This window comes from Pristis pectinata, chromosome 2 (genome assembly GCF_009764475.1).
Source record: "Pristis pectinata isolate sPriPec2 chromosome 2, sPriPec2.1.pri, whole genome shotgun sequence".
Classification (NCBI taxonomy): Eukaryota; Metazoa; Chordata; class Chondrichthyes; order Rhinopristiformes; family Pristidae; genus Pristis; species Pristis pectinata.
In genome coordinates this window covers 49,503,205-49,530,600 of record NC_067406.1, presented here as the reverse complement: position 1 = coordinate 49,530,600, position 27,396 = coordinate 49,503,205, and the positions used below count along the sequence as shown (strand labels likewise).

Genomic DNA, 27,396 nt, shown 5'->3' with positions numbered 1-27,396 from the left:
CTAAGAGGTTCCATAAGTACATAAGGGAAAGAGTAACAAGCGAGAGAATGGGGTCCCCTTGAGGATCACTGTGGTTGTCAGTTTTAAAAAAGGACATCAAACTCATCCTGGAAAGACTGTCACTCTAAATTAATGTATTTACTCATTGATAAATTGGGATATATTTTAACATTGTATCAAATGCTCACCTGTGCCTTTCATAATTAGCATTCCCACAAGTCTTCAAAATATTGGCCCAAGTCAAGGGAATTCAACATCGCACTATTTTGAATGAAAGTAGAATCATTATAATTAACTTTTAACTGTGGCTGCGAAGATTTTAACAAAGTCATATAAATATCCTTGGGAATTCTTGAATGGTGCAAGTCATTTACATTGTAATGTTCTGTAGTTTAATGTTGAATGAAATAGTTGCACTGTTTCTTTGGCACAAGTTTCAGTGCTGTAAGTTTTGGGACAATTTGTGTCTTAAGATTCCCAGCTTCATGAACTGAATTCTGTGTATGTTACAACTAGCCCCAGATCCCAAGCAATAAACTAATTATATGCCAGCTACTATAAGCATTTGCTATGCTGTAGGTCCATAGTTACCAAGGAAGCCTTTTTATAAACCCAGTAACTAAGACCTGTAGGAAAAGCAAGTTGTCTATTTAAACATCTTCCATTCAGTGTTGGAGTTGTGCTTCATTTGAATGGTTCTGGAAAGAGCATATGTCTGGTATACCCAAGATATTTGTAATGAAGATATTCAGTGTTCTCATTGCCCCAAGTTACATAAACCAGCAATATGTGCCAAAAGCTGTGAATACTATGCCAAAAGTACAATAGCGCATTCACAGTCGTTGATGAATCTGATTATGACATGCAGTAAAATTGTATGCGATAAAGATTGAGGCTTGGAAATTCAATCCCACAATAGCTTTATAGCATTATGCATTTCCCCCCCTAAAAGTGGAATGTATAATCATTTTCCAGTCATTTTGCATCACCCTGGAAATAGACTGAGTATTTCCAGTGATGATTGGCATTTGCACTGGAGTTCTGGCATCAAATGTATACCTAATGACATTGTAAAACATTGTTTTCCAACTGATATGTATGTTTTTGGTCAATTACAAACCAAACCAAGTTTCTATAACACTTTCCTGTGAAGTTCCACAGTTTAAGAAAAACACTCACACTCTAGCTCGCGACTTCAACAGCCTAGACACTGGCTGCTCATTATAAAACATGTTTCTAATAAAGAATGCAGCTTCTACAGAGCTACACTGCCACTTGAGCATTTGGAAATTATGTGCAGTGGGCTTTTGTTGGCCAACGTTACTGTAAGATTCGGAACTGAATCTGATTGGGGCCCAGTATGGTCCAGGATGGTTGAAAAGAAGGAAGGAAGTAGGCAGTTCTTAGGCAGTCCCTCAGGATTGAAGGTAACTTGCTTCCACTCTGGTTTTGAGAGTTCTGACGTGGCTGACAACAACAATGTGTGTGTCTCCCACCGATGGGAGATTGAGTGGGCAAATGAGTAGTTTATGAGGTGGTGTTCCTTCCATTGCTTCTGCAGAGCTTCTTGGTGCCCAGCCACTGTGAAACTCAGTCAATTAATGTGGATACAACAATGCTTCAGAGAAAATCACAAAGGAACAGGCAACATTCTTGATTTTGCGTAGTAATGTCTCTGTTGGTATAAATATCTGACATGGGTTCCTTTGACCTCAGCAGCCCCGACTAGGGAGAAATCTTAAATTAGTGATTCCACAGAGGAAAATGGTATTTGAAGATCAAGACCTCAGATCTGGTACAAAACTCATTCTCTGCCAGGCAGCAGCGATCTCTGCCTTCCTATAAGCTACCAAGACATGAATTACCTATGGATGGTGCTGGAAAACACTATCAATAGCAAATATGTAGCTCTTTAACACAGCAAGATATCCCAAAGTACTTCATAGTAGCATTACCAAACAAAGTTTGACACCTAACTTCATGTTTTACAATTTCAATCTGTACTAGGTTCTCAATCTTTTTGAGTTAAAATTTTGGTAATTGAAGATTTTGGGAGTTCGCAGCAAAAATGACACACATTAGATATGTAGGTCCCAAACAAATATGCTCTACAAAGATAAGTTACCTTTTTAGAGGTTTTTTCATCTTTATTGACAGTAACAGTTAGAAAGCTCATGATGCATGCTCTGATATCTTCTATCCTGAAGTAGCAATTGGTGGTTCTTTGCGAGTAGTCTGTTGCCTAAACCAGCAAGGTATTTCGGATATCCACCAGTAGGGTATCTGTAGGGGGCAGAATATCACCATTTTGACGCTATGGGTACAAGCAATCCCAATACTGGGAAGTTAAAATCTCTCCCCACGTTCCCTGCCCTTCCCCCTTCGAAAGCCATCAATAAGTTAGGATAATTAAAAAATAAGTTTATGTTTCATCCCTTAATTACAATATCAGATATGGGTATTAAGACAGTGTTGAGATTTAAGTTCATTGTAGACCTCACTGTCACTTTGGGAATTTTTTGTCCATATGGACAGCACTGTATTGTGATTGTGTATTCCTGATCAATAAGCTTCCAAATTTGTTTATTTTGGAATTTTAGTTAATTTTTAATTATTTTGGAAACCATCCAGAAGATGCTGCTCCAATCTTCTCCCCTTCTATCCCAAAAGGTACTAACCTGGCAGTTCAGCAGACCACCAACAAGTCACTCCAGTCCATCGTGTGCAAGCCCAGAAAATGAATGTCACAAAGCTATTCTACTGTGGAGAGTACATCATGAGAGCCAGATCTTATTTCTACCCACTGCCTTGTACTTTCTGTTAGGCTGACTGGATAGCGAACAATGTTGGAGAGAATCACTGATTTAAGTTTTCTCCCTAGTCTCAGCTGCTGAGGTCAAAGGAAGCTGTGTCAGATTTTTATACCAATAGAGACATTACTACCTAAAATCAAGGAATGTTGCCTGTTTCTATGTGATTTTCTCCGAAGCAATGTTGTATCCACATTAAGTGACTGAATTCCAAGAAGCCTCATGGAAAGATTACTGACGTCCCCATGCAGGCATCATTTAAAATTCTTTAAACGTCTGTGGTTTGTTTCATTTTGGTAAATTGAGGGATTTTGGGCTTTTTAATGTTTTTGTTATAATACATTAGACTGTAATTTGACAATAACAATGAAGATTGAGGCCTGGGCTTTGTCCAATAATAGTAATAGTGACTCAGTAGCCAGTTTTGCATCTCTTCTGATAGTTGTTTCAATGAACTTTTAAATGTTAAAAACTAAACAAATATCAATTCACTGTTGTCTATTTTAAACAATCACAAAGTTATAATTACATGCTAAATCTATCTTTGTTAATCCATTACAAAACTGCCTTTGTTTTGTGTTTCTGATCAAATCTTCAAATTTTTCAAATCTGTCAATAAGCATTTCTGTACCATTTCCAACCAAATTCCTATCCAAAAGCCTTGAATATGTTGCTACCTCCTGAAACCAAGGCCTATCTCTCCCAGAACTTCTGGTTTGATTCTCTCCAATCAGATTTCCACCATATCATTGTTCTGAAATAGCCCCAAAAAAGTCACAAACGAAACTGCCACAATGTGAAGTTATCCCTTCTCAATCTGTCTATAGACTGTGATACAGTTGTCCACCTCATCCTTCTCCTGTGTCTTGCCTCTGTCATCTGGTTAATTGAGACTGCACTTGCTTGATTTCATTCTTTTATATCCAGTTGTAGCCAGAGAATCGCCTGCGAAGATTTTGCATTCCACTCCCACATGGTGGTCTTCAGAGTCTTCCCAGCTGACATAATACAAAAGCACAGCATTTAGTTCCATGTGGAAGCATCCTGTTCTACCACACAAGCATCATCTTCAACCCTTCCACCATCCCTCATCAGGTATAATAGTTGCTGGGTACCTATTGCTGGATGAACAAAAATCAAGCCCAACTAATTGGGAGGAAGGTATTGTTTTACTCCCCTGCTGAAAGTTCAGTTCCCTAATAAACTCCATCCTTTTCCCTGACCATTGTCAGAAAATCAACCAAGTAATTCAGAACTTGGTATTGTATTTGATCCCAAGATGAGCTTCCTACCACATATCCATGCTATGACCAAGACTGAACTACCTGCACCTCTGCAATGTGCCCTTCATGTGTCTCAGCTGAAATTCTTTGTTACCTCCAGACCTTTTGTTACCTCCAGGCCTATTCCAAAGCACTTCTGACAGGCCTCTTTTCTCCATGCTCCATGGACACAAGCTCATCCAAAATGTTTGTTTTATTTTAAGCACCAGCTTGCAGCCAGCCCCATTCTCCCATCATGCTTGTACTTCTGATCTGCTTACTCCTGGTCTGGCAATACTTCAATTTTAACATGGTCACTCTTATTTCCTCACCCCTCTCTATTTTCATAACTTGCTACACCCCTAAACCCACTGTAAAAATCTGTTCTGCTAGCTCTTGACTGCTTGTGCAAGCCCATATTTATTATTTGCCCCATGAGTGGCAGCTGACTATCACCTGCCAAGGCCCCCAAGCTCGAGAATTCTGTTCGTAAACTACTTTGCCTCTCTGCTCAAAATGTGCTTTTGTTTTTAATCCAAGCTTTTGATCATCTACCCTTTATGTGTGGCTCAGTGTCAAGTTCTGTGTGATAACACTCCTTTGAAGCAGATGTTATCATGTTGAAGTTGCTATATAGTAAAAGTTGTAGCAGATGTGGCACTTTTGACAGGCTTTCTGCAATGTTTGCTAAGGTTGTTAATTTTTATTGCATTTCCAAATATGCAGATTATTGAACTTTTTTTTATTGTTTCTTATATTTTCTTACAACCTTTTTCAAAACATGAAGAGCTGTTTATGTTTTTGCATCTTTTACAATAAAAATTGAATTTTATTATATTTCTGTTTTCAAAGGAGGATAGCAGCATCTGTGTGTAGATTAGGAAAATTTTGAGCAATAAAATTGTTGCCAGAATTGTGTAAAGCAACTCTGCGTTAATACATCATGTTGTGGAGTACTACGGCAGGCATGGTAGTGTAGCAGTTAGTGTAACGCTATTACAGTGCCAGTGACCCGGGTTCAATTCTGGCTGTTGTCTGTAAGGAGTTTGTATGTTCTCCCCGTGTCTGCGTGGGTTTCCTCCAGGTGCTCAGATTTCCTCCCACATTCCAAAGACATACGGGTTAGGAAGTTGTGGGCATGCTATGTTGGTGCTGGAAGTGTGGCGACACTTGCGTGCTGCCCTCAGAACACACTACACAAAGATGCATTTCACTGTGTGTTTTGATGTACATGTGACTAATAAAGAAATCTTATCTTAAAGATGTAGAAGTAGGTGAATGGTGAATGGCTTGGATCATCTACAATGAGCATTCCCATTGTATTCATTCTGTAGTTCTGATATTCCACTCATCACCATGCTTGAAGTATTTAACAGTTAAGGGGACTGAATTTGTGATGTTGCAGATTCATTGAAGACTGTGGCAATTATTTAAAGGGTCATTTGGGGGAAAAGAAATTACCGCCAGAAATTTAATCTGTTGGTACCTGTTTCTTGTATACAAATCTCACAACTCTGGGGACCTGGGGTTGATCCAGAGCTCAGGTGCTGTCTGTGTGGAGTTTGCACGCCCTCTGTATAACTGCACGAGTTTCCTCTGGATGCTTCGGTTGCCTCCCACATCCCAATGGCGTGCTGGTAGGTTAATTGGCTATTGTAAAATATGTCTTAGTGTAGATTAATGGCAAAAAGGGGAGTCGATTTGTGGCATGAGTTGCAGGGCTGCTAAGAAATAGAGGGGGAGTGCGACTAATTAGGATGGACTAATGGGATGGCCAGAGAGTCTGCACCAATCACAAGGGACCCATTTACACTAATTCCCTATTTTTCTTATTCTCCCAAAATTCCCATCAACTCCCCCCAGGTTTACCACTCATCCACGCACTAGGGACAATTTATAATGGCCGAATAACTTGCTCCCCTGCATGTTTTTTGGGATTTGGGAGAAAACTGGAGCACCCAGGGGAAACTGATTACAGTCACAAGGAGAGAATGCAAACTCCACACAGACCGGACTGGAGGTCAGGATCAAACCCAGATCACTAGAACTGTGAGGCAACATTTCCACTAGCTGCACCACTGCCACCCCATTCTGATAATGATGCCAGTTTTCAGTGTTAAGAATATTTAAAATATTATGGCTGGTTGTTCCATCATTGATTGCAGCCTTTTTATACCCTGCACGTCAGAGCTATGTGCTGCAGTTTCTGCTTCACTGATCATACTGCATTTTGTGGGGCTACTCATGGCATGAGACTCAATTGGGACAGAAGATGATGTGGGAGAGTGGACACACATATAGGGAAGATCATTGTGTCCTTTATCCCCTTTGTTTTCCCTCACATTTAGGGCAACCATCTATGCAGCTTTCTGTGACTACAGGGGGAGTGTTCCTTTAAGATGTGATGCCCTTCCTAACGTTCAGTGTGGCAACAGCATGGCCTTTGAAAGCTGTTCATGCAGCTCCCATTGGGATCTGCAAAATCCTGTTTTAGTTATATTTATATTTTTGGGCGATGCAGTTATTTTTTTTTGCAGAGGACTATACACAGTATATGTTTAGCCCATCATGAAAAAGAGAATTCCCAATTCTAGGCATACGTCCAGGAAAAATGATCAGAATGACTATTATTAGTGGATAGCAACAAAGTTGTGAATGTGTGGATTAAGCCAATAAAGTACATCCAATGCAAACAGCAATAAATAAAAACCAAAAAAACTTTTGGCCATTATTTATGCAAGGATATTCCATTGGTCTACTACAATGTAGCATGCTTTGTGTATCATGCAATCCAGTTATAAAGAATAGGAAATCAATCAAAGACTTATCTCAGTCTTATGTACATAAAATGGTGTTCATTAGTGAAGCTCTTGCTGATACTGCGTTCTGAAGTACACTTCCACATCACTGACTGTGATCATTCCAATGTTGATGGGCATGCCTGTTCTATTTAGGTTTTAAGATCTCAAATGTTCCTCTGCCCTCTCTACATTTCTACCTCTTTCTTTTAAAAAAAAAGCTTTAAAACCTTGCTATTTGACCAAGTCTTTTAAACATCCCTTTGTGGTTCAAAGTTTTTTTTTTCATAAAGCTTCTAACAAGCCCTTTGGTTCATTTTACTAAATACTACAGTACATAAATGCAAGGGTATACTTTGTTGCCACTTGATTACACATTCTCTGCACACACAATTTGCACTCTTTCCGTCAACTAAGCAATCTCTTCAAAGTGTACAAGCAAAATAGAGTGATCTTGTATTTAGTGTCATGCTAAACATCAGGACTGTTTACCGCATGTTTTATGTTAGTACAATGCTTTTCTTTCTCCTTCACCATAAGTTTTGGTTCATTAGAAGTTCCACTGAACGTATCCTATCCCACATTAAGTCTTATTCAACCTTTACCCCAGTTCCCACTGACTTAAGTTTCTGATCCCTTAGTATCCTGAATTTAAAATTCTTGTATCACTTTAAAATTCCTGTGTGGTCTTGCCCCTCCTTATTTGTATTACCAACCCAGCTCTACAATCCCCACCCCATATTCTCTACTCCCCCAACTCTGATCTCTTGTGTATTCCCTTCCTAGCAGCACACTATATCTTCAGCCATCCTTGAACTGCTCCACGTCTCTCTCCTTTCGGATCGCTCAAAATCTTTCTCTTCAGCTTCCTAACAGCAGCTTCTTTAGATCTATCACCATATTTTTCTCATTATGGGCACTGCAAAGCAATTTGGGATTTAAAAAAAATGTAACTACCAGTTGGTTTATGAAGGTTAGTGTTGGTGTTATTGGCCAAGGGTCGGAAAGGGTGTAATCAATGATGTCTGGGTGAGTGGTAGGGAGAAGAATATGGGTTGTGGGGAGTGATGTGGCGGTGACTAGGGCTGTAGAAGGGAAGGGTGGGTGGGTGTAAAATATTGGGCGGGTATCACTGGGAGCCACATAACCACAAAAGTATTTGCATCTACTTTGGAAGGAAAAATAGATCAGATTATTATTTAAATAGTGAAAGATTGCAGCATGCTGTCGTGCAGAGGGACTTGGGAGTGCTTGTGCATGAATCGCAAAAGGTTGGTTTGCAGATGCAACAGGTTACCAAGAAGGCAAATGGAATGTTGGCCTTCATTGCTAGAGGGATTGAATTTAAGAGCAGGGAGGTTGTACTGCAACTGTACAGGGTACTGATGAGGCTGGACCTGGAGTACTGCGTGCAGTTCTGGTCTCCTTACTTGAGGAAAGATATACTGGCTTTGGAGGTGGTGCAGAGGAGGTTCACCAGGTTGATCCCAGAGATAAGGGGGTTAGCCTATGAGGAGAGATTGAGTCGCCTGGGACTATACTTGCTGGAATTCAGAAGAATAAGAGGGGACCTTATAGAAACATATAAAATTATGAAAGGGATAGATATGATAGAGGCAGAAAAGTTGTTTCCACTAGGAGGTGAGACAAGAACTAGGGGACATAGCCTCAAGATTCGGGGGGATAGATTTACAATGGAGATGGGGAGAAACTGCTTTTCCCAGAGAGTAGTGAATCTGTGGAATTTCTGCGCAGGGAAGCAGTAGAGGCTACCTCATTAAATATATTTAAAACACAGTTAGATTTTTGCAGAGTAGGGGAATTAAGGGTAATGGGGGAAAAGGCAGGTAGGTGGATCTGAGTCCATGGCCAGATCAGCCATGGTCTTATTGAACGGTGGAGCAGGCTCGATGGGCCAGATGGCCTATTCCTGCTCCTATTTCTTATGTTCTTATCTTGGAACTTGGGATGAAGTTCCCATCTTGGGTGAACAGGGTTCCCGTACTGGCACTAACCAGGCTCCAGAAACACAAAAATTTTGAGACCCATTTTCTAGGAGACTGTTCTGTTAACACTTTGTTCAAAATAAAACTGTGTTAAATGTTTAAATGTAAGTTGCCTTTTGTTTTCCTTCACTCAAAGTACAAGCTGTAACCACACCAGCATTGCCATTTGAACAGAAATATCTGAGGATATTTGCAAAAGGAAGCATTGTGTCTGTAGTCTATTGATAAAAAGGAAGATATTTACCTGTATGGCACTTTTCATGACCTCAGATATCTGAAAGCACTTCAGAGCCAAGAAGTACATTTGAATTGTAATTAGTGTTGTATTGTAAAAAGTGCAGTAGGAATTTTCACACAGAAAAATCCTAGGAGTAACAATAAAATTAATGGCAAGATGATCATTATGTGTGATGTGACCGCAGGGTTAGATGTTAGCTGGGTACTATAACTTGTTACTTTTCTGTGTGGGAGGTTTGAATCCATGGATGCCTGAACCTGAGGCATGAGTGCTATCACTGAACCAAGGGTGAATCAGTATGTATTAAATATAATGCAGGCAAGTCTAAAGTAAATCTTAACTGTTAAAATCGACTATGTAAAGAAAGGCCTGCAGACTTCCATTTATAAAGCATTTTTTGCATCCTTTTCAGGACATCCCAAGTAATTTACAGCTAATGAACTGTAGTCACTACAATGACTGGAAATTATGGAATAAAGGCTGCCATGCATAAATCTTATTCTACCTCACTCTTGGTATAATGCTGCTGGAGCCTCACAACCATACCCCAAACAAACATTCTTCGATTGCCATTGCTCTGGACGAGCCTTTCATAATTTTAGCACATTCCTTGCCTCGCTGTTATATAAAGTGTACAATCAGAATTACATCTATAACATATGGCATTGCACTTCTTCCTAGGATTCCACAAAGTTTCACAACAAATGTAAGCCCTTTCGTATACAAATTTAACAGTTAGGTAGGTGGTTGGATGGATATTCAACAAGTTCCTGCTTTTCATTGTGGAATCTCCTGAGCACAAACCTGAGAATAGTGCTGTCTGACTGCTTAGTAGTTTCAAATAACTACTTAAAAAATGCATTATTCAGAGAAGTTTATTTTTATTTCTGGTGGATTTGAACCTGGTGGGGAGTGCTGGGTGGCTGTGGTGGGATCTATACACTTTCTATAAAATGTCTTGGGTGACAGGTAGAAATTTGAGTTTGCCAATGACACAAAGGCTGGTGTTATTGTAAGCAGTGTATATGGTAGTGTTAAATTATAAAGAGATGTTAATAATATTGGTAAAATAAATGACATTGCAGATGCCAAAAATCTGTTTCCAGCACTATTTTTTTTCAAACAACAGGTCAGGCAGGATCTACAGAGAGAGTAACAGAGTTTCTCACGATCTGAAATGTTAACTGTTTTTCTCTTTCCACCCATGCTGCCTGAATAATTCTAGAATTTTCTGTTCTTTCAGACTTCTAGTATTTCGATTTGGCAGGTGTATGAAGTTAGATCACAGATTAGTTATGGTCTTACCGGATAGCAGAACAGACCAAAGAAACTATATCCTACATCTGTCCCAATGTTTGTTTGTTCCTGTTTGCCACTGTTTGATCATACACCTTGTCAACTGCAGTTAGCCCCAGGGAAGAGAAGTCACCTAAAAGATATGTAGGGGGTAGGACTTCCCAAAGACGTGTGGGTTGGTAGTTAATTGGCCACTGTAAATTGCCCTAGTGTATAGGTGAGAGGTAGAATCTGGGGAGGGTTGGTGGGAATTTCGGGAGAATAAAAAAATGTTTCTAATTATAGTGCCTTCATCTTGTATATTTCTGATGAAAATATCTTCTCACTGTGAAATATCAAATTACTATACAGACATCTGAGATTTCTGCAGGATCTGAGGTGTTTGTACAGAGTGTTTATTTCAAATGACAAAAGTTGCTGGATTGTTTTCAGAAAGAATTCTGAATAATTTGGTGTTAAGTGAAAATGTTATCTGTTGCATCTAGCCCATTGCTTACTGGACTGTGTGGAGTGTTACACTTGTATTCATTTGAGTGGTGTGGGCAATGCTGGCAAATGCAATATTTATTGTTCATCCCCAGGTGTTCTCAAAAAGATGGTGGTGCACCACAGCCATTCAAGGCAATCTGACAGTATGGTATTAGTGCAGATAAGTGACACCTGGGTAAAAAAAACAGAGTCTTATTGAGCAAGTGCAAGAAGCCAAACGGCATACTTCTGCTTCTATTTCTCATGATGTTATCTGATGAAGATGCTCCCATAGTTTTGCCAGATGGAGGATTTCCAGTACTTGGACAAAGCATGATGAAGCAATAGTGATACATTTCCAAGTTGGGATTGTGTGTGGCTTGCAGGGGAGGTTGCAAGTGTGACATGAGGTAAATTCTTTTCACACAGACTGGATCTGGAATCATAACCTGAAAGGGTAGTGGAAGTAGATTCAGTCATCAGTTTTTAAAAGAAATTGGGGAGAATTTGGATGGAAATTCAGATGTCCTAGAGGGTTATCAGTTCTGTAATAACCAATATTAGTATTAGCTTCTGCCAGAAGTCGGTCCAAGCCCCAAATGAAGCATTCATATAAATGATTGCATAATAAGACAAACGGTACTCTTCTGGAAATTCCACTGTTTACAGAGAAAATAACGGGTAAAAAATACAGGAATAGTTCATAAGCTATGAATTTCTAACAAAGTCATCTGAAACAAGTTTGTATGTTTAAACAGAGGTGATTACAAACATCTTTTCTGAACAGTGCTCCAATGAAAGAATTCTGAATTTGCCTTACAGCAACTTTGGGTAGGGAAATCGGCTGCTTCCCAACATCTTAACATGGAAGGCTTATCATCAGGTTTAGGGTGAGCAGTTCCAGATATGTCCTTAAGGCAAATAATTTAAAGGAGCAGAAGTGCCATTTCTCAGTTGTCACATCATCTCTCATGTTTTCTTATGGAAGAAGGTCATTTGACCCATCGATTCTATGCCAGCTCTCAGAGCATACCCATCAGTCCCATTCCACACTTACTTCCCTGCATAGAGTCATAGAGAAGTACAGCATGGAAACAGGCCCCTCGGCCCAACTCATCCATGCCGACCATGGTGCCCAACAAGCTAGTCCCATTTGCCCATACCCCTCTAAACCCCTCCTATCCATGTACTTATTCCAAATGTCTTTTAAATGTTATTATTATAACTGCCTAAACCATTTCTTCTGGCAGCTCATTCCATATACACACCACACTCTGTGCGAAGAAGTAGCCCTTCAGGTCACTTTTAAATCTTTAATTTTCACCTTAAACATACCCTCTAGTTTTTAGTTCCTCTTCCCTGGGAAAAAGACTGTGTGCGTTCACCCTATCTATACCCCTCATGATTTTATACACCTCTATAAGGTCACCCCTCAATTTCCTATGTTCCAACCTCTCCCTGTAACTCAGGTCCTCGAGTCCTGGCAGCGTTCTCCTAAGCCTTCTCTCACTCTTCCCAGTTTAATGATATCTTTCCTATAATAAGGCAACCAAAGCTGTACACAGTACTCCAAGTGCAATCTTAACAACATCTTGTACAACTGCAACATAACGTCCCAGTGTCTTGACTGTTGAAGGCTGGCATGCCAAACACCTTCTTCACCATCCTGTCTACCTGTGACGCTGCTTTCAGCGAACTATGCACTTGTATTCCTAGGTTGCTCTGTTCCACAACACTCCCTGGTCCCTGACCATTCACTGTACAAATACTACCCTGGTTTACTTCCCAAAATGCAACAACTCACACTTATCCAAATTGAAAGCCTTTTGTCAATCTTTGGCCCACTTACCTAGCTGACTCAAGATCCTCCTCTAAATTTTGATAACCTTCTTCACTGTCTATGATACCACCTATTTTGGTATCATCCGCAAACTTACTAACCATGTCTTGTACATTCACATCCAAATTGTTTATGTAAATATCAAACAACAAAGGTCCCAGTACCAACCCCTGTGGCACACCAATAGTCATAGGCCTCCAGTCCAAGTAACAACATACAACCATCACTCTCTGCTTCCTACCATTAAGCTAATTACAAATCCATTTAGCTATCTCTCCCTGGATCCCATACGATCTTTCAGACTAGCCTGCCATGTAGGACCTCATCAAACGCCTTGCTAAAGTCCACATAGACACAGTCCACTACCCTACCCTCATCTTTCCTCTTGGTGACCTCTTCGAAAAACTCTAAGAGATTCTAAGAGCAATCTATTCTCTCTGCATCAACTTCCCCTAATTCTACTACCATGCACCCATCTAGGCTAGGGACAATCTTAATGGCCTAGTTAGCCATCACCTTTATTGTGATGAGGAAGGAAACCAGAGCACCCAGCAGAAACCCATGCAGAGGACATACAAACTCCAGCCAGTTGGCACCTGGGGTCAGAATGAAACCTGGGTTACAGGAGTTATGCAGTGGTAGCACTAATTGGTCCCTGCAGCCTACTGCCCTGCAACTCCGCCCCCCCCCCCCCCCCCCCCGGCAGTCATTTGGGGTCCCCACCCCCACTGTAGTCATTTCATTTGGGGTTTACCTTGTTGCAGAATCATTACCACCAACCTCAGGTGAGTGGCCATCCATTTTAAGTCTGTCTGATGGTGCAGTGGTGTTTTAGAAATTTCAGGCCATGTAAGTTTAAGCACATTCCCAGCCAAGTAGGGTGTTGGATGAAGAACACGAAGATGTTGGAGGACCTCAGCAGGCCAGGCATCATCAGTGGAGGAAAGCAGGCGGTCAATGCTTAGGGTCAGGACCCTTCTTCAGGACTGAAGATAGGAAAAGGGGAAGCCAAATATATAGGAGGGAAAAGCAGAGCAGTGATAGGTGGACAAAAGAGGGGAGGTGTGGTGGGCAAAAGGTGGTGATAAGTAGATGCAGGTAAGAGATAGTGATAGGCAGGTGTGGGGGAAGAGGGGAGAGGAGATCACTGGGGGATGGGTCAAAAGGAGGAAAAAAGGGGGGTAGAAAAAAGAAAGAGAGGCTAGGAAAGGGAAGAAAAGAAGAAGCATGGTTGGGGAGGAGTGGGGGTGGTCTGGGGATTACTTAAAGTGGAAGAATTCAATGTTCATGCTGTTAGGCTGCAAGGTTCCAAGACTGAAAATGAGGCACTGTTCCTCCAGTTTGCGCTTTGAATTCTCCTGGCAGTGGAGGAGGCTGAGGACTGACTTATCTGTGATGGAGTGGGAAGGGGAGTTGAAGTGACTGACAACAGGGAGATGCAGATCGCGGTTACGGACAGAGCACAGGTGTTCTGCGAAATGGTCACCTAGTCTGCGTTTGGTCTCACCAATGAAGAGGAGGCCACACTTGGAGCACCGAATGCAGTAGATGATATTCAGGAAAGTGCAGGTGAATCTCTGTCTCATCTGAAAGGACTGTTTGGGTCCCTGGATGGAGGTGGTGTAGGGTCAGTGGAAAGTTCCTGAGGTGGGAGCGGGATGCTGGTGGAGTGAACTAGGGAGTCGTGGAGAGAGCAGTCCCTGCAAAAGGCAGAAAGGGGTTCGGGAAGGGAAGATATGCTTGGTGGTGGGGTCCCGTTGGAGATGGCAGAAGTGGTGGAGAATGATGTGTTGGATACATAGGCTGGTAGGATGAAATGTGAGGACAAGAGGGACCCTATCCCTGTTGGGTCTGGGAGGGGTGGGGGTGAGGGAAGAGGTGCAGGGAATGGCAGAGGTGTGGACGCGAGCTCTCTTGACCACAGTAGGGAGGAAGCCATGGTTAGTAACGAATTTGGACACCTTGGATCTGGACATATAGGGTTTTGGATGCTAGTTTATCCATCTGCTAAAACCTGGAAGGAAATTTAGATTTTCTTTTTCAGTTTATCCCTAATCATTATGATAGTGTTTAAGAAATGTATTTTCTACAGGGGAAGTTGCCAGCTTGGAGACATAGGCAATAACTTCTTGTTTGTTTACAAATATGCAATAGAATATACATCAAGTGTATATAATATGTTGGTGATGTAATGATGTGAATTATATCTTGCTTGTTTTTTTCCCTAAATCGATACTATCTCTAAAATAGTTTTTTAATTGCATAATAAGAGATTAACTTCCAGTGAATGTACTTGGAGAACTCTTAATTTTTAGATACAAACAGCAGAGTTCCATAAAGCCAAATCTCTGTCCCTTTTTGGCTTTGCAGTTTATTTTACAAGTACAAAAACGGGTTATTTTTCCTGTCCTAGTAGCCAAAAGATGAGTATTTTGAGGGTTCCTAAAGAGAGTGGACCTTATACATATGCACAGCCCATCTCCTGCCATAGGCAAACAGCACAGGCCAGAGGATCATAATAGTGATATGATGAGGTAACGTAGAAATTCTCTAAGACGCTGATTGAATAGCTTTAGAGCTGGAGAAGGTAACAGAGATGGTGAAGTCATGAAAAGATTTTACCGGGACATTGCCTGGCCTTGCCTGGACTTGTGGGGCCTGAGTTACAAGGAGAGGTTGCATGGACTAGGACTTTATTCCCTGGAACATGGGTGACCTACTAGAGGTATATAAGATCATGAGGGGATTAGACAGGGTGAAAGCACAGAGCCTTTCCCAGGAAGGGGGTGCTAAAAACAAGAGGGCATAGATTTAAGATCAGAGATTTAAAAGGGACATCAGGGGCAGCTTCTTCACACAAACAGTGTTACATATTTGGAATGAGCTGCCAGAAATAATGGTTGAGGAGGGCACATTAGCAATGTTTAAAAGACCACAAGACATAGGAGCGGAATTAGGCCATTCAGCCCATTGAGTCTGCTCTACCATTCAATCATGGCTGATTTATTTTTCCTTCTCAACTCCATTCTCCTGCCTTCTAGTTAAGTACATGAATAGGAGAGGTTTAGAGGGCTATGGGCAAAACATGGGCAGATGGGACTAACTCGCTGGGCAACACAGTCAGCATGGACAAGTTGGGCTAAAGGGCATGCTTCCATGCTGTATGACTCTATTTAGTCTGTTTAAACTATTGAGGATTCTTTGTGATGGAGTTGGCTTTAATTAATCAGGATTAAGTTGTACAATCAAATGAAGGTTACCAAATGATTCAGAACTGTTCAATACATAAATAAAGATTTAATAAGAACGTAAGTACTATTCTCTCTCTTTCATTCTGAGATTATGTTCGGTGCTACTTCACTGCAAAATTTTAATCAACTTAATGATTAAAATCTTGCAGTGAAGGTAGACAGTTCCACTGCTGAAGGACAGGGTGTGTGTAATTCCAAGAGTAATATAATGCTCATTTTGCTCTCTTCAAAGATGCTTTTACTGAGAAACTGTATTAATGGATGTTTCTACATCTATTTGAGGGTGAGTAAGTGGGGACTGCAATATAATTAGGCTTGGCTCAGTGTGCAGTGCACTCGCCTTGAGGTAGAAGGTAATAGGTTGCAATCCCACTTCAGGAACTTGGATACATTATAGTGCAATACCAATGGAGTGCTCCACTGTCAAAGGTGCCATGTTTTGGATGTGACATTAAACTGGAGCCTCATCTTCTCTCTCACGTGAAAGATCCCAGAAGACTGCTTTGAAGAAAAGCAAGTGAAATTATTGATGTTTGTGGATCATACTTTACAACATTAACTACATTTTAAAAGACATTCCTTGACTGAAATGCGTTTTGGCATATCCTGATATTGTGAAAGCCACTATATAAGTTCTGCTTTCTTCCTTTCACTCTGTCTCTAAAAATATATAGAATCAAGATTAGGCTTTTAGCATACTGAGCCTGTTCCACTTTGGAGTAAAACATGAATTCTTTTAAAGCATTTATAGCACAAAGGATGACGATGCCAATACTGCACATGACTTATGTCAGATATTCAGCTTGTTTTCAGTGAGCATAAATGAAAAGTAAATGTTTATTAATGTTCTAACTTGCAAAATTTATGGTTCTAACTAAATTCCATGTGGGCCCTTTTCGAGATGAACTACTTTTTGAGAAACATTCGCTTATATTTGTGAACCAGTATCGTGTGAATTAAATATGTGACTGGTTTCTAGTATTCTGCACTTTGACCCATAAGTATTTTAGAATTCTGTCCATTCCACTGTGCCTCAAAGATCTTTCCTCCACACACAAAGAGCAATGAATGCTCTTAGATCTAAATTTAATGTTGGCTTGGATTGTGCTGCTCCCAAGCCAGCAGCTCCATGGAGAACCTCTGGCTAATTATGGTGCTCAACTAAGCTCACTCCTGACTTCCCCACCTCCACATCGAAACAGAACTCAGGAAACGTTGGAGTTCAGTTGGGGAAAAAATAAACAGACAAAGAGGAGCAGGAGGAGACCATTCAGCCCTTTGATACAATCATGACTGATCGTTGGTCTCAATACCAATGTTCCCACTCCCTCCCCAACTCCTTGATTGCAATATACGTGCCTTCTTGTTGGTCTTGGGCAGAACTTAGATGGGGTGAGTCAAGGGACCAGGTTCACTTCACATCCAACTCTCCAGCTTTACTGAATGAGTGGGATCACTGACCTGGTTTGAAAAGGAAGGTCCAGGTTTGTTTCTTTATAAATTTTAGTTAATCTTGGATATTTTTACTTTCTGTCATGTAAATATGTTTTGAGGTAACTATTATTTTCTGATTTTTTTAAAGTATTTTTTCTTAATTATTTAAATCGATTTCAACATATTAATATATATATCTGATAATAAGAGACATTTAACAACAGTTTAAAAATACCTTTTGATAGCATCAAGCTGACAAATGGGCACCTGGGCAGGCAGAGGCAGGGTTTCAGGATCCATCACTGAGGCCTAGTTGCCACTCGCAAAACAGTCCACTTCATGGGATGGCCGTGGCAGTGAGGCCTAGAGGATGTTTGCCTTCATGGAGCCTCAAAGTAGATACAGTTGCGGCAGTAGTTCAGACAGCGAGCTCAGTGAGTGGACCATATAAGACACAATGCATTTCTGATTTTAGTGCAAATGAAATGGAGGAAATCTTCCCTTGCAGGCAGTTTTCCTTAATAATAGTAAAATACTTTTGTCTCTTAAACTACAGAGTGGCCTTCTGTGGTTTCATTGCATGGTTTAAATTCAACCAATTATAGAGACCATAAGATATAGGAGCAGAATTAGGCCATTCAGCCCATCAGGTCTGCTCCACCATTCAATCATTGCTGATATTTATTTTCAACCCCTTTCTCCCACCTTCTCCCCATAACTCTTAACTCCCTTTACAATCTTTAACTGTACTCATTGAATTTTGTTCTTCTAGGGACACTTAAACGTATTAATTCCAAACATTTAAAAGCTGTAACCAATGATGAAAACATTGAAAATCGTCCCATAATATACACTCTGGTTGACCTTCCAAAGCTTGGTAGAGTGGTAAAAGTTGAGATGGACAATGTAACACAAGAAGTGGCTAACTTCACCCAAAGCATGGTAAGTGTCATGTTCATTGAGCTTTTTGGTCTGTATCTTATAAGTTCAATAATGAATCAGTTTATAAAAAATTTTTGAAAATGAATAAGTTTATAATTTCTGATTGACTTAAGATTGAATCATTTGGGCCTCTTTCTGTGCTGTACAACTCTGACTCTGAGTATAAGGAATTCACACTTACTTTATGTCTTTTATTGAGACCTCTGGCATTGCAGATGGCAGTTTTGCTTTGGAAGTTTAGTTCAAGCCACCAGAGGAACATTCCTATTCAACTTCAAATAGTGCCATGGGACCTTTTATATTAATCCTCAAAAGAAGTTGAGACCTTAGTTTCATCTGAAAGATGAAGCTTCAGGCAATCAAGTATCTTCTAAGTAGTGCTAGAGAAACAAAGGACTGCAGATGCTGGAATCTAGATGAAAAACTCGATGATACTGGAGGAACTCAGCAGGCCAGGCAGCATCCGTGGAGAAAAGCAGGCGGTCAATGTTTCAGTCAACATTTCTGTCTTGAAGAAGGGTCCTGACCTTTCAAGTCATCGAAGTCCTCTTAGATTATCGGCCAGACCACTGGACCCACTGCCTGGCAGTTGCTTCCATAGCTCCCAGAACATAACAGTGTTTTGGGTCAGAAGCTGGGGAAAGCAGTTCCACAGTTTGCTATGCAACATCATTAAAGGGGGCCTCCCTGCACAGATCCCAGCCTTGTGCTGGAAACCTTTCCTCAGGTAGGTCTCCTTTAATATAGTTAATCAACTGAGCACCTTCAGTCCCCACTGCCTACGACTCATGGCTTCCACTGAGTCCACCCCACCTGCCATCTTCCATGCCATCCATCCACCTATCACCCCAACACCAGACCCTGATCATTCAATCTCTCCAAGCCCCAGGCCATGAACCCAGTTGATGAATCATTCACAATTGCTCAGGATCGCAACCTATACATCAAACTCTGGCCCTGGCCCTGGCCCTTGCCCTTGCACCATAATGATCTCCAGGCAAACTAAAATGCTCTCTAAGCCTTGGGCCTCAGGGCGTATTGAATTTTTAATCAGTGGGCCCAAGACCGGAATGGTCAATTATACAATGTTATAGCCTAGAAATATCATCTATCTGTATTGTCCCATCAGCATTGTTTCCATGGTATTTTGAAGGGTGTATGATAATCCCTATCTATGCTGATTTAAGTGTGGATCCATGATACAGTATTCAGTTAAGCAAATATCCAAAAATATTTTCATGTAGGAGTTGTTTTATTTGTCTAAACAAAAGAAATGTCATTAGTGGAATAAAATAAGGTTGGATAGAGAGAATAATTGAAAAAAACACAATTGCATTCAGTTTAAGTAATGTAAAAGCATCTTAAATAATTCATACAGACAGCATCCAGAGTCACATGAAATATTCAGTCATTAGTTCTAGCCCTGATGAGAAAAGAAGTCTATGTATCCAGAGGGATCAGACGCAATATTGGATAGTTTATTTGCACAACCTGGTCCAATTCACTTACTTTTTTTTGTTCAGTTCTTTGTAATGAATTAAAATGAAGGCTATTGCTTACTGGAAAGAGCTCAAGTCAGAGTGTCTATGCAGCTATTTTTCTTGTTTCTGTTTCCAAGATGCACATTTGATCTTGGGGTCTGGAATTTTTGGAAGTGCTCAACAGATTTCCAGCAGACTTCCTACTGCTAAGAAACGTCAGGCAGAGGAGTTGCATGGGATCAAGTTACATGTAACTGTTGCTCCACTACCTTTGTACATTAATGTAGAAACTCTCTACAAAGTGGTGAAGCTGATGGCTTTTTGAACCATTTCTTTCAAAATGCTGGCATTTGGAATTCTGAGTACCTGCAAGCAGAGGCTTGACGTCACCTGCTGAGCTGCTGTTGGTAGAAAATACACTTTGGGAAATTTGTTTGACAACTAATATCTTAAAAAAAAATTGTTTTTCATGATTTTCATTTCAGTATGCAAGGAAACAGCAGAGTCATTTGTGCTGCTGCAACAAGCATGGATAACTTTGTACTGTGTTAACTTCATCTATACTTTGTTACTTAGTAATAAATAGAATCCCTATCATATTGGATAGGTAATGTAGGTAATGATAAGCTCTTATGAGTTAATATATTATAATTGTGCAGATAGTAATGAACCAGTAGAAATTTTCTTACTGGTGCTATTGACAGATCTACATATATATTTTGATCATAGATTTTTTTTGAGTTATTGTCCCAACCCAGCCTCACATCTTCACAAACTGCTTTGCACTTGTGGCACGGTGTTCAAGCACTGAAATAACCAGGATATCTGGAAGAAGTAATACAACATTTACATAAGAATTGTTTGCCCACTCTCCCACAATGCCTCCCCAACCCCAACCTAATGTCAAATCTGTCCCCTAAGCTTGTACAGTTGCTGAGCCCTCAGAAGTTCATTGATGTAAGTTACACTGTGCAACTACCTCCTGCAGTCATTTCAAAAGGTCTACCAAAAATTGATAGTTCTATTAAAAAGTGTGAAATGGAAGTAAGTGTATAGTATCCATTTTACCTGTGCATTTTACCTACTGTTTAGAAGCTTTTCAGGACACAAAATAAAGCAAAAATTATCTGCACGGGTAATGTGTCTGATTTTTATAATATGTCACTTTATCTCATCCCTGGGTTGCATTTAATAAGATCATAAATCATAAACACATTTTTAAGAACTTCTTTTAAGTTTCTATTGTACTTGGAAGAAATCTTTTTGTGGGGATTTTTCTTAACATTTCCTAGTTTGTTTGAAATACCACATTGTCATTTCCTTCTCTACAACTCATGGTACAGAGATTAAATAAAAGGAAAACTATTAACACTGGGGGAAAAAAGAGAGAATTTGAATTAAATACAAACACTTCTTCATTATAAAAGACATCAATTTGGATATCCTTAAACAAAGACTTGCCGAGTTAAGTAAATGGGGGCGGGGGGGAGCGGGGGGGAGAGGGGCAGAAATTCATCCTTGGTTGCAAACTTTAAATACACAAATATGTGTATTGTACTCTGCCTCTGATATTTAGTTTCATTAAAGTCAATGGAACCAAATTTCAGAAGTAGAGTACAACACTATGTGCTGCTATATTGCACGTTTAACGCAAGGGATAGTGGATGAACCCAAGTTTCTAATTTAATTTTACAAAAAATGGGGCACAGAGAACTATCTTGAAGGAAAAATTAAATGTACAATCAAATTTAATTTAATCTAAAGCCAATACTTAGCTCAAGAAGATGAATATCAGAATACATGGCAATTTTGCATTTATTAAATTTACACAAACAGCTATTTTTATTGGCTGCATATAGTGACAATGTTCTAGGCAACCAGAATGGACATGATGAGGTGATTTCACATGTCAATAAATGTTGGTGGTTACACCACTGTAAGTGACTGTGTTTGATTTAATATATATAACTTTATATATAACAATCCTCCTGTCCCTGCAGTTTTCTACACAAATTACCTCACTATTACACAGAGAAGTTGCTGCAGTTTCTGTCCACTTTGTATTTTAATCACATTCTGTTACTTGAGTAACTTGACTTAGTTTGCTGAATGATAAACTTTCTGCAACATTCCCAAAGTGAAATATCCCACCCTGCCTCCAGTTGATTGGCTTGCGTAGAGTTTTCAAGTTGATTGGCAAGTTGAGGGTCTATCCAAAGGTAAGTCTAGCATCACAAGATCAAAGTCTAGGAGAGCAGGTAGATAAGGTGGCAGCTATTGCTAGAGGGTGGGGAGGACAGGTCTAGAATCCCAAAGGACCTAAATCACAGAGGCGAGGGTAACATCAGGGAGGTTCTGACTGCTGCTGATGGTCCTAATGTTGGTGGGGTGTGTTTCACTGATAATGGGGTGAGCAGAAGGATGATGGATAGACATAACATGTTTATTGATGCTTGCTGGGTCCTACAGGAAACACTTCTAGCCCTCTTTGTTCCACAAGCAGTGCTGTAATGGTGCTTGCCTCATGGATTTAGCCCTTGTTGTTTGCTTTCAGCTATGGTTTACTGGGTCCTGGTGAAACTTGTCTGACTGTTGTATGAAGATAAGCTCACCATTAAAATGAGAACAGACAATCTCATTACAATATTATAATGACAGCCCACTTTCTTCAAGCAGATTGTCTGGCAACACCTCGACCTAGTTCCACTAAAATGCAGGTTTATGGTGGGACAATTCCTGTAGCAGATTTATTTTCAATTTCATTTCTGACATGGCCCCATCCTATCCTTTTTTGGGAATTGAGTTTCAAGCCTAGCTTTCCACAGATAAACTTACAATACGGTCTTCAATACCAGTTATGCCTTTAGATGGTGCTATGTTAGGAACTTTTAGAGGCAGAGGTTCATCCATAGTCACATGAACTAATCACACAATACAGCATTTTATCTGCATTGTACTCCATTTCCAGAATTTGGAACAAAAATTCCTGAGTACATTGCACAGCCAATTCTATGTCATGTGTTTATCACATGCAACCCAGTCATAACTAGGATGAGAGAACGCTCTTCTCATACTCTCACCCACTCAGTGAGCCTACAGAGCACAGTGATTACTCCTTCCTCCAAAAATCTAAGAAAAATCCATTAAGCTTTCCAAAGGATTAATAAGGTTTACATTACCTTCAAAAGCACCATACAATAAAAAATGTCCATTATGCATTAGACTCATCCTCATGAATTTTTAATTTGGACTATTGAACAGGTAAAAACTAGTGGTTAGAAGGTGTCCCTAGTTACTTGTAAATGTTTTAAGCCATAATATTACACTTTTAATATTAATGCTTTACTCATTTCAAGGTTGAACTTGTGCCTTTGATGAACTATATTGCTTCCCATAGGTGGATGAGAGTGTCATTGCCTATGAGCATACACACACTGAGGATGTAGGTTGGAGTGCTGAAGACTCGTTTCAATTTATAGTGTATTCCTCGCCAGCCTCATTGGAACCTCAGCAGTTTCACATCACCATCACATATGATATTGCTGGACGATCCAGTTGTCTTCTTGCAAATGCAGGTAAGGTATTCATAATACAACTTCAAAGTAGGACATCTCTTGGTTAGATTGTACCACGTGTGAGAAATGCCAACAGTGAAAGCCTCAGGTGCAATAGCAGATCTTAACCAGTAGGTTGAGGCTTGCTTTCTTGTTATTAAAAGGCACGATCCTCTCCCTGACAACTACTCCCCCAACATTTTTCCATCTCATCCTTCCCCATCTCCCAACCAAGCCTCCCCCTGAACATTTTTCTTGTCAACCACCCCCTTCAATCAACTCCACAGAAGGATCCTTCCCCTTCCCCCTTCTACCCCATTGTAGTCTTCCCCCTTCCCCAAATCCCTCCAATTTGCCCCCCCCAGGCTCTCTGTTCTGTACAGTTATTTACTCCACCCCAAATTGATCCTCAATCTCCACTGAGCCATCTCCTCTCACATTGCTGGGAAGAGATGCCCTTATGGCACATAAAGATTTCAAACCCAAATTGCCTCAGGATGTGGAAGGGCCTTTGCAAATATAAAATAGTCTTAACTTTGCATAGTTTGTTTTACTTAGGACAGCTTTATTTTTCTCTGCAGGTGCTGTTGTTACAGAAGGTGAAAAGGTATTAATTGACAAATTCAAGCTGGATGCTTCAAACCTAATGGTCAAACTTCCAGAATCTAAGCGCTCACTGTATGAAGTATGGTATCAAGTGATAACTTTGCCCGTCCATGGTGTGATTATTGTTGGTGAACGCAACATTACCAAGCAGAAACCCTATTTTTCTCAGTTTATTGTGAATAAGTATGGGATAGCCTATCTACATGATGATTCAGAAAGCCTTAACGATAACTTTACCTTTGCTGCGTGGTTAAACTTAAAGAGCAAAGTTGCATCAAGACCTTTGAATGACAGTGAAGTGGTAGAAGAGATGTTCAATATTACCATTACTCCAATTAATGATCAACTACCAGAGCTGAAAACCAAAGCCCCCAGTTTGAAGGTCATGCAGGGCTACAATGCTGCAATTAATTCGGACCATATAAATGTTGTAGATCTAGATAACACTCCAGAAGAAATCAAATACACCATTATCAGTGGACCCAATAATGGCTATGTGGCAACAGCAAAGAATTTGAATATGTCAATCACATACTTCACTCAGGCTGATATCAACAGTGGCCAAATTTGGTTTGTTCAAGATGGAAGCTCATCATCTGGGGTTTTTTACTTCAGTGTCACTGATGGTAAACACCGACCTGTATACAAATTGTTTAATCTTGAGGTTATACCTATCATCATAACGCTTATAAACAACACTCAATTAGAAATTCAGCAGGGGCAAGTTATTTCTACCTTGACCAATGAACACTTGGCTGCAGAGACTAATGGGAAAGTTACTATGATACTTTATGAAGTTACTAGGCCTCCACAGTTTGGACATATTTTGCTTGGTAACAAAAGTGTGACCTCATTTGAACAGGACGACCTTGTAAAGGGACACTTGGTTTATCTTATGACCAATCTCTCTGCATCACAGGATAATTTTGAGTTTATGGTAATGACTTCTGAGGGTAATGTGACTGAGCAACTAGTTAACATTATTGTACGGCCTTTACTGAAAATGGCAGAAGACTTTAAGATACCATCTGGAACTACTTGTCAGGTTGGAACAGATGTGCTTGATGCAAGCAGATTGGCCAGCCAGACTGGAAGTGTTCCCAGGTTTGAAGTAAAACAATTGCCTACCTATGGTAGATTTGTAAGACCAAGCCACATGGTCAGAGGTCGCAGAGAAGCTGCAAGCATATTTACTCAGAAAGACATTGAACTAGGTCTTATTCTGCTTGAGGTTGAAGCCAATATGACAGGAATGGACTATTTGAATGACTCATTTGCATTTGTTTTGACAGCAAAAAATGTCCAACCGGCTGAGGGTGTCTTTCTGTACAGCATTATTCCTTTTAATGGTTCTATAATACCAAACAACACATTAAATGAAAACCCACCACTTCTCAATTCACTTACGTCAGATGCAGCAACTTCAGGAAGTTTATCACTCGAAACTCAAACAGATGTTCCCACTCTAAAACCTACTTCAGCTGTGCAGTGGTGGCGAAACAAATCACGCTGGGAAAATGGAAAAAATAATACCTCTGCCTCTGTACCGGATGTGTCAATGGGAGGCTTTGTGCAACAGACCACTATAGAACCAGTTGGTAGAAAGCCTCTTGCTCAACCCATTCAGAATTTCAGCTCTCTGCATATAATTCTGCCCATCACTTTTCTAGCACTTTTGATCATCAGTATCTTTATTGTAATTTTGATAAAAAAGAAGAAACCAAAGCACAAACCTTTAATAACTAATTGTCCCAATAACGGTGGAACAAATACTACAGGTTTACATCCGGTAGAGAGAAGCCCAACAGTTCCAGTTGTTACTGTCACCCGCCTTAATATACGTAGTCCCTCATCAACAGAAAGACGGAACCAAACTTTCTCAGCAGCCACCAAGTCAAACGAAACCTCAACTCTGCTCTATAACTGTAAACAAATTGATGCAGAAATGATGCAGCATTGTCGTACAACCAATCCAACCTTAAGGCACAATCAATACTGGGTTTGACAAGCAACAAATTTCTTTCTAATAGTAAACATTGCAAAGCAAACTTCATTCTGCTGGAATCTCAATTCAGTGTTCATTTTTACAAAAAATGCTCAGAACCTTAAAACGATAACAGAGCATCTTTGCAACGTATGTAGTAAAGTGAGGTTTGAAAACTATTTTTAAAAACCAACTAGATGTGATTGTCCAGACATTTGAGCCAATTTGTGTATCTTAAATGCATACATCATGCAAAAACACACTGTATGCATGTTTTGAATTGTTAGTGCCTCTTTCCTGTTGAATTCTGCCCATCCAGAAATTGAACAGGGCATGTTCTGTTGCAGTTCACCCTAATGCAAGTATCGCTTCATTGTCATGTTTTGCATATATGATAAGTTAGCAATGCCCATTCATAAATTACCAGATCAAAAGGTCTTGATCTATCACTTTGGTTATTAGTTCTGGATAAAAAAGGAGTGCATCACACTGAAAATCATGCATGATTTAAAGTACATGGATATCTTCAGGTTACATTTGCCTCAACCTGTAGTGCCAAACTGCTGCTATGGCTTGGGGTCCAGTTGGTCTACTACACGTCGGTGGGGGGAGCAGTCTCACTTGGAGACAATCTGCCATTATACCCACCTCCCCCTTTTCTCCCAGTCACATTTTTCACAATCCCTCTCTGGTTTGTCACAATCCTCCATCTCCATGCTTGCTTAATTGAATAGGTTGAGTTCTAATGCTTCTTAAAGTGAGGAGAGTTTTAAAGCAAACTTTCTAAAGCAAAGTTTCTCCAGTTTTGCTATATTTTTGGTGACATTGGATTTAGAGATCAGACAAAGTGTTGTGCCCATTTAGCTTATGAAAGGTGGGCGGAATCTAAATTCTTGGCCAATGTTTCTCAAAATGAATATTTTTAACAGTTTTTAAGGAAACTCAAAAATCACATAACCTTCCTATAGACTGTCTATGTAGTAACTGTGTTTTCAAGCAAATAATGTTTTGCTGTCTTTTCAATGGCTGGGTTTCCTTAATTGAATCGCACTGTAATTCTGTGTGATCTATATAGATTAATAGCTAAGAATTTTATAATGAAGTTTGACTTTGAAAACTTAAAAAAAAGAAAATATTTAAAATTAGTTGCTTGAATATATTTAATGTTACAAGTCATGACTTTTTCAAAGAATTAAATCTCCCCAAATATTCACCACTTTATGTTTTGTGAGGAGGATTGTTAATAGAGTGAATAATAAGTGAGAGATGGACATGAATACAAATAGAACATTTTCTGATAGTTTTGTCGCTCCATCAGTATTGGGTGCTACAGTATTCAGTTATTAGTTCAGTCAGATGCATGGCAAAATGGATTAACTTCATCAGCAGTATAAAATGTTTCATTTTCAGATTAAAAGTGTACAAG

At 40.0% G+C, this 27,396-nt stretch overlaps 1 protein-coding gene across 1 annotated transcript in view; it reads left to right on the top strand.

The window, feature by feature from the left end:
• LOC127586450 (chondroitin sulfate proteoglycan 4-like) overlaps positions 1-26,174 on the top strand; it is a 68,470-nt gene extending 42,296 nt beyond the window's left edge. The window contains exons 8-10 of the mRNA XM_052044426.1: positions 18,176-18,345; positions 23,224-23,401; positions 23,962-26,174. Of these exons, the coding sequence (XP_051900386.1) occupies positions 18,176-18,345; positions 23,224-23,401; positions 23,962-25,991 (2,378 nt within the window). The 3' untranslated portion in view covers positions 25,992-26,174. The remainder of the gene's footprint in view (positions 1-18,175; positions 18,346-23,223; positions 23,402-23,961) is intronic.
• The last annotated feature ends 1,222 nt before the right edge of the window (positions 26,175-27,396 follow it).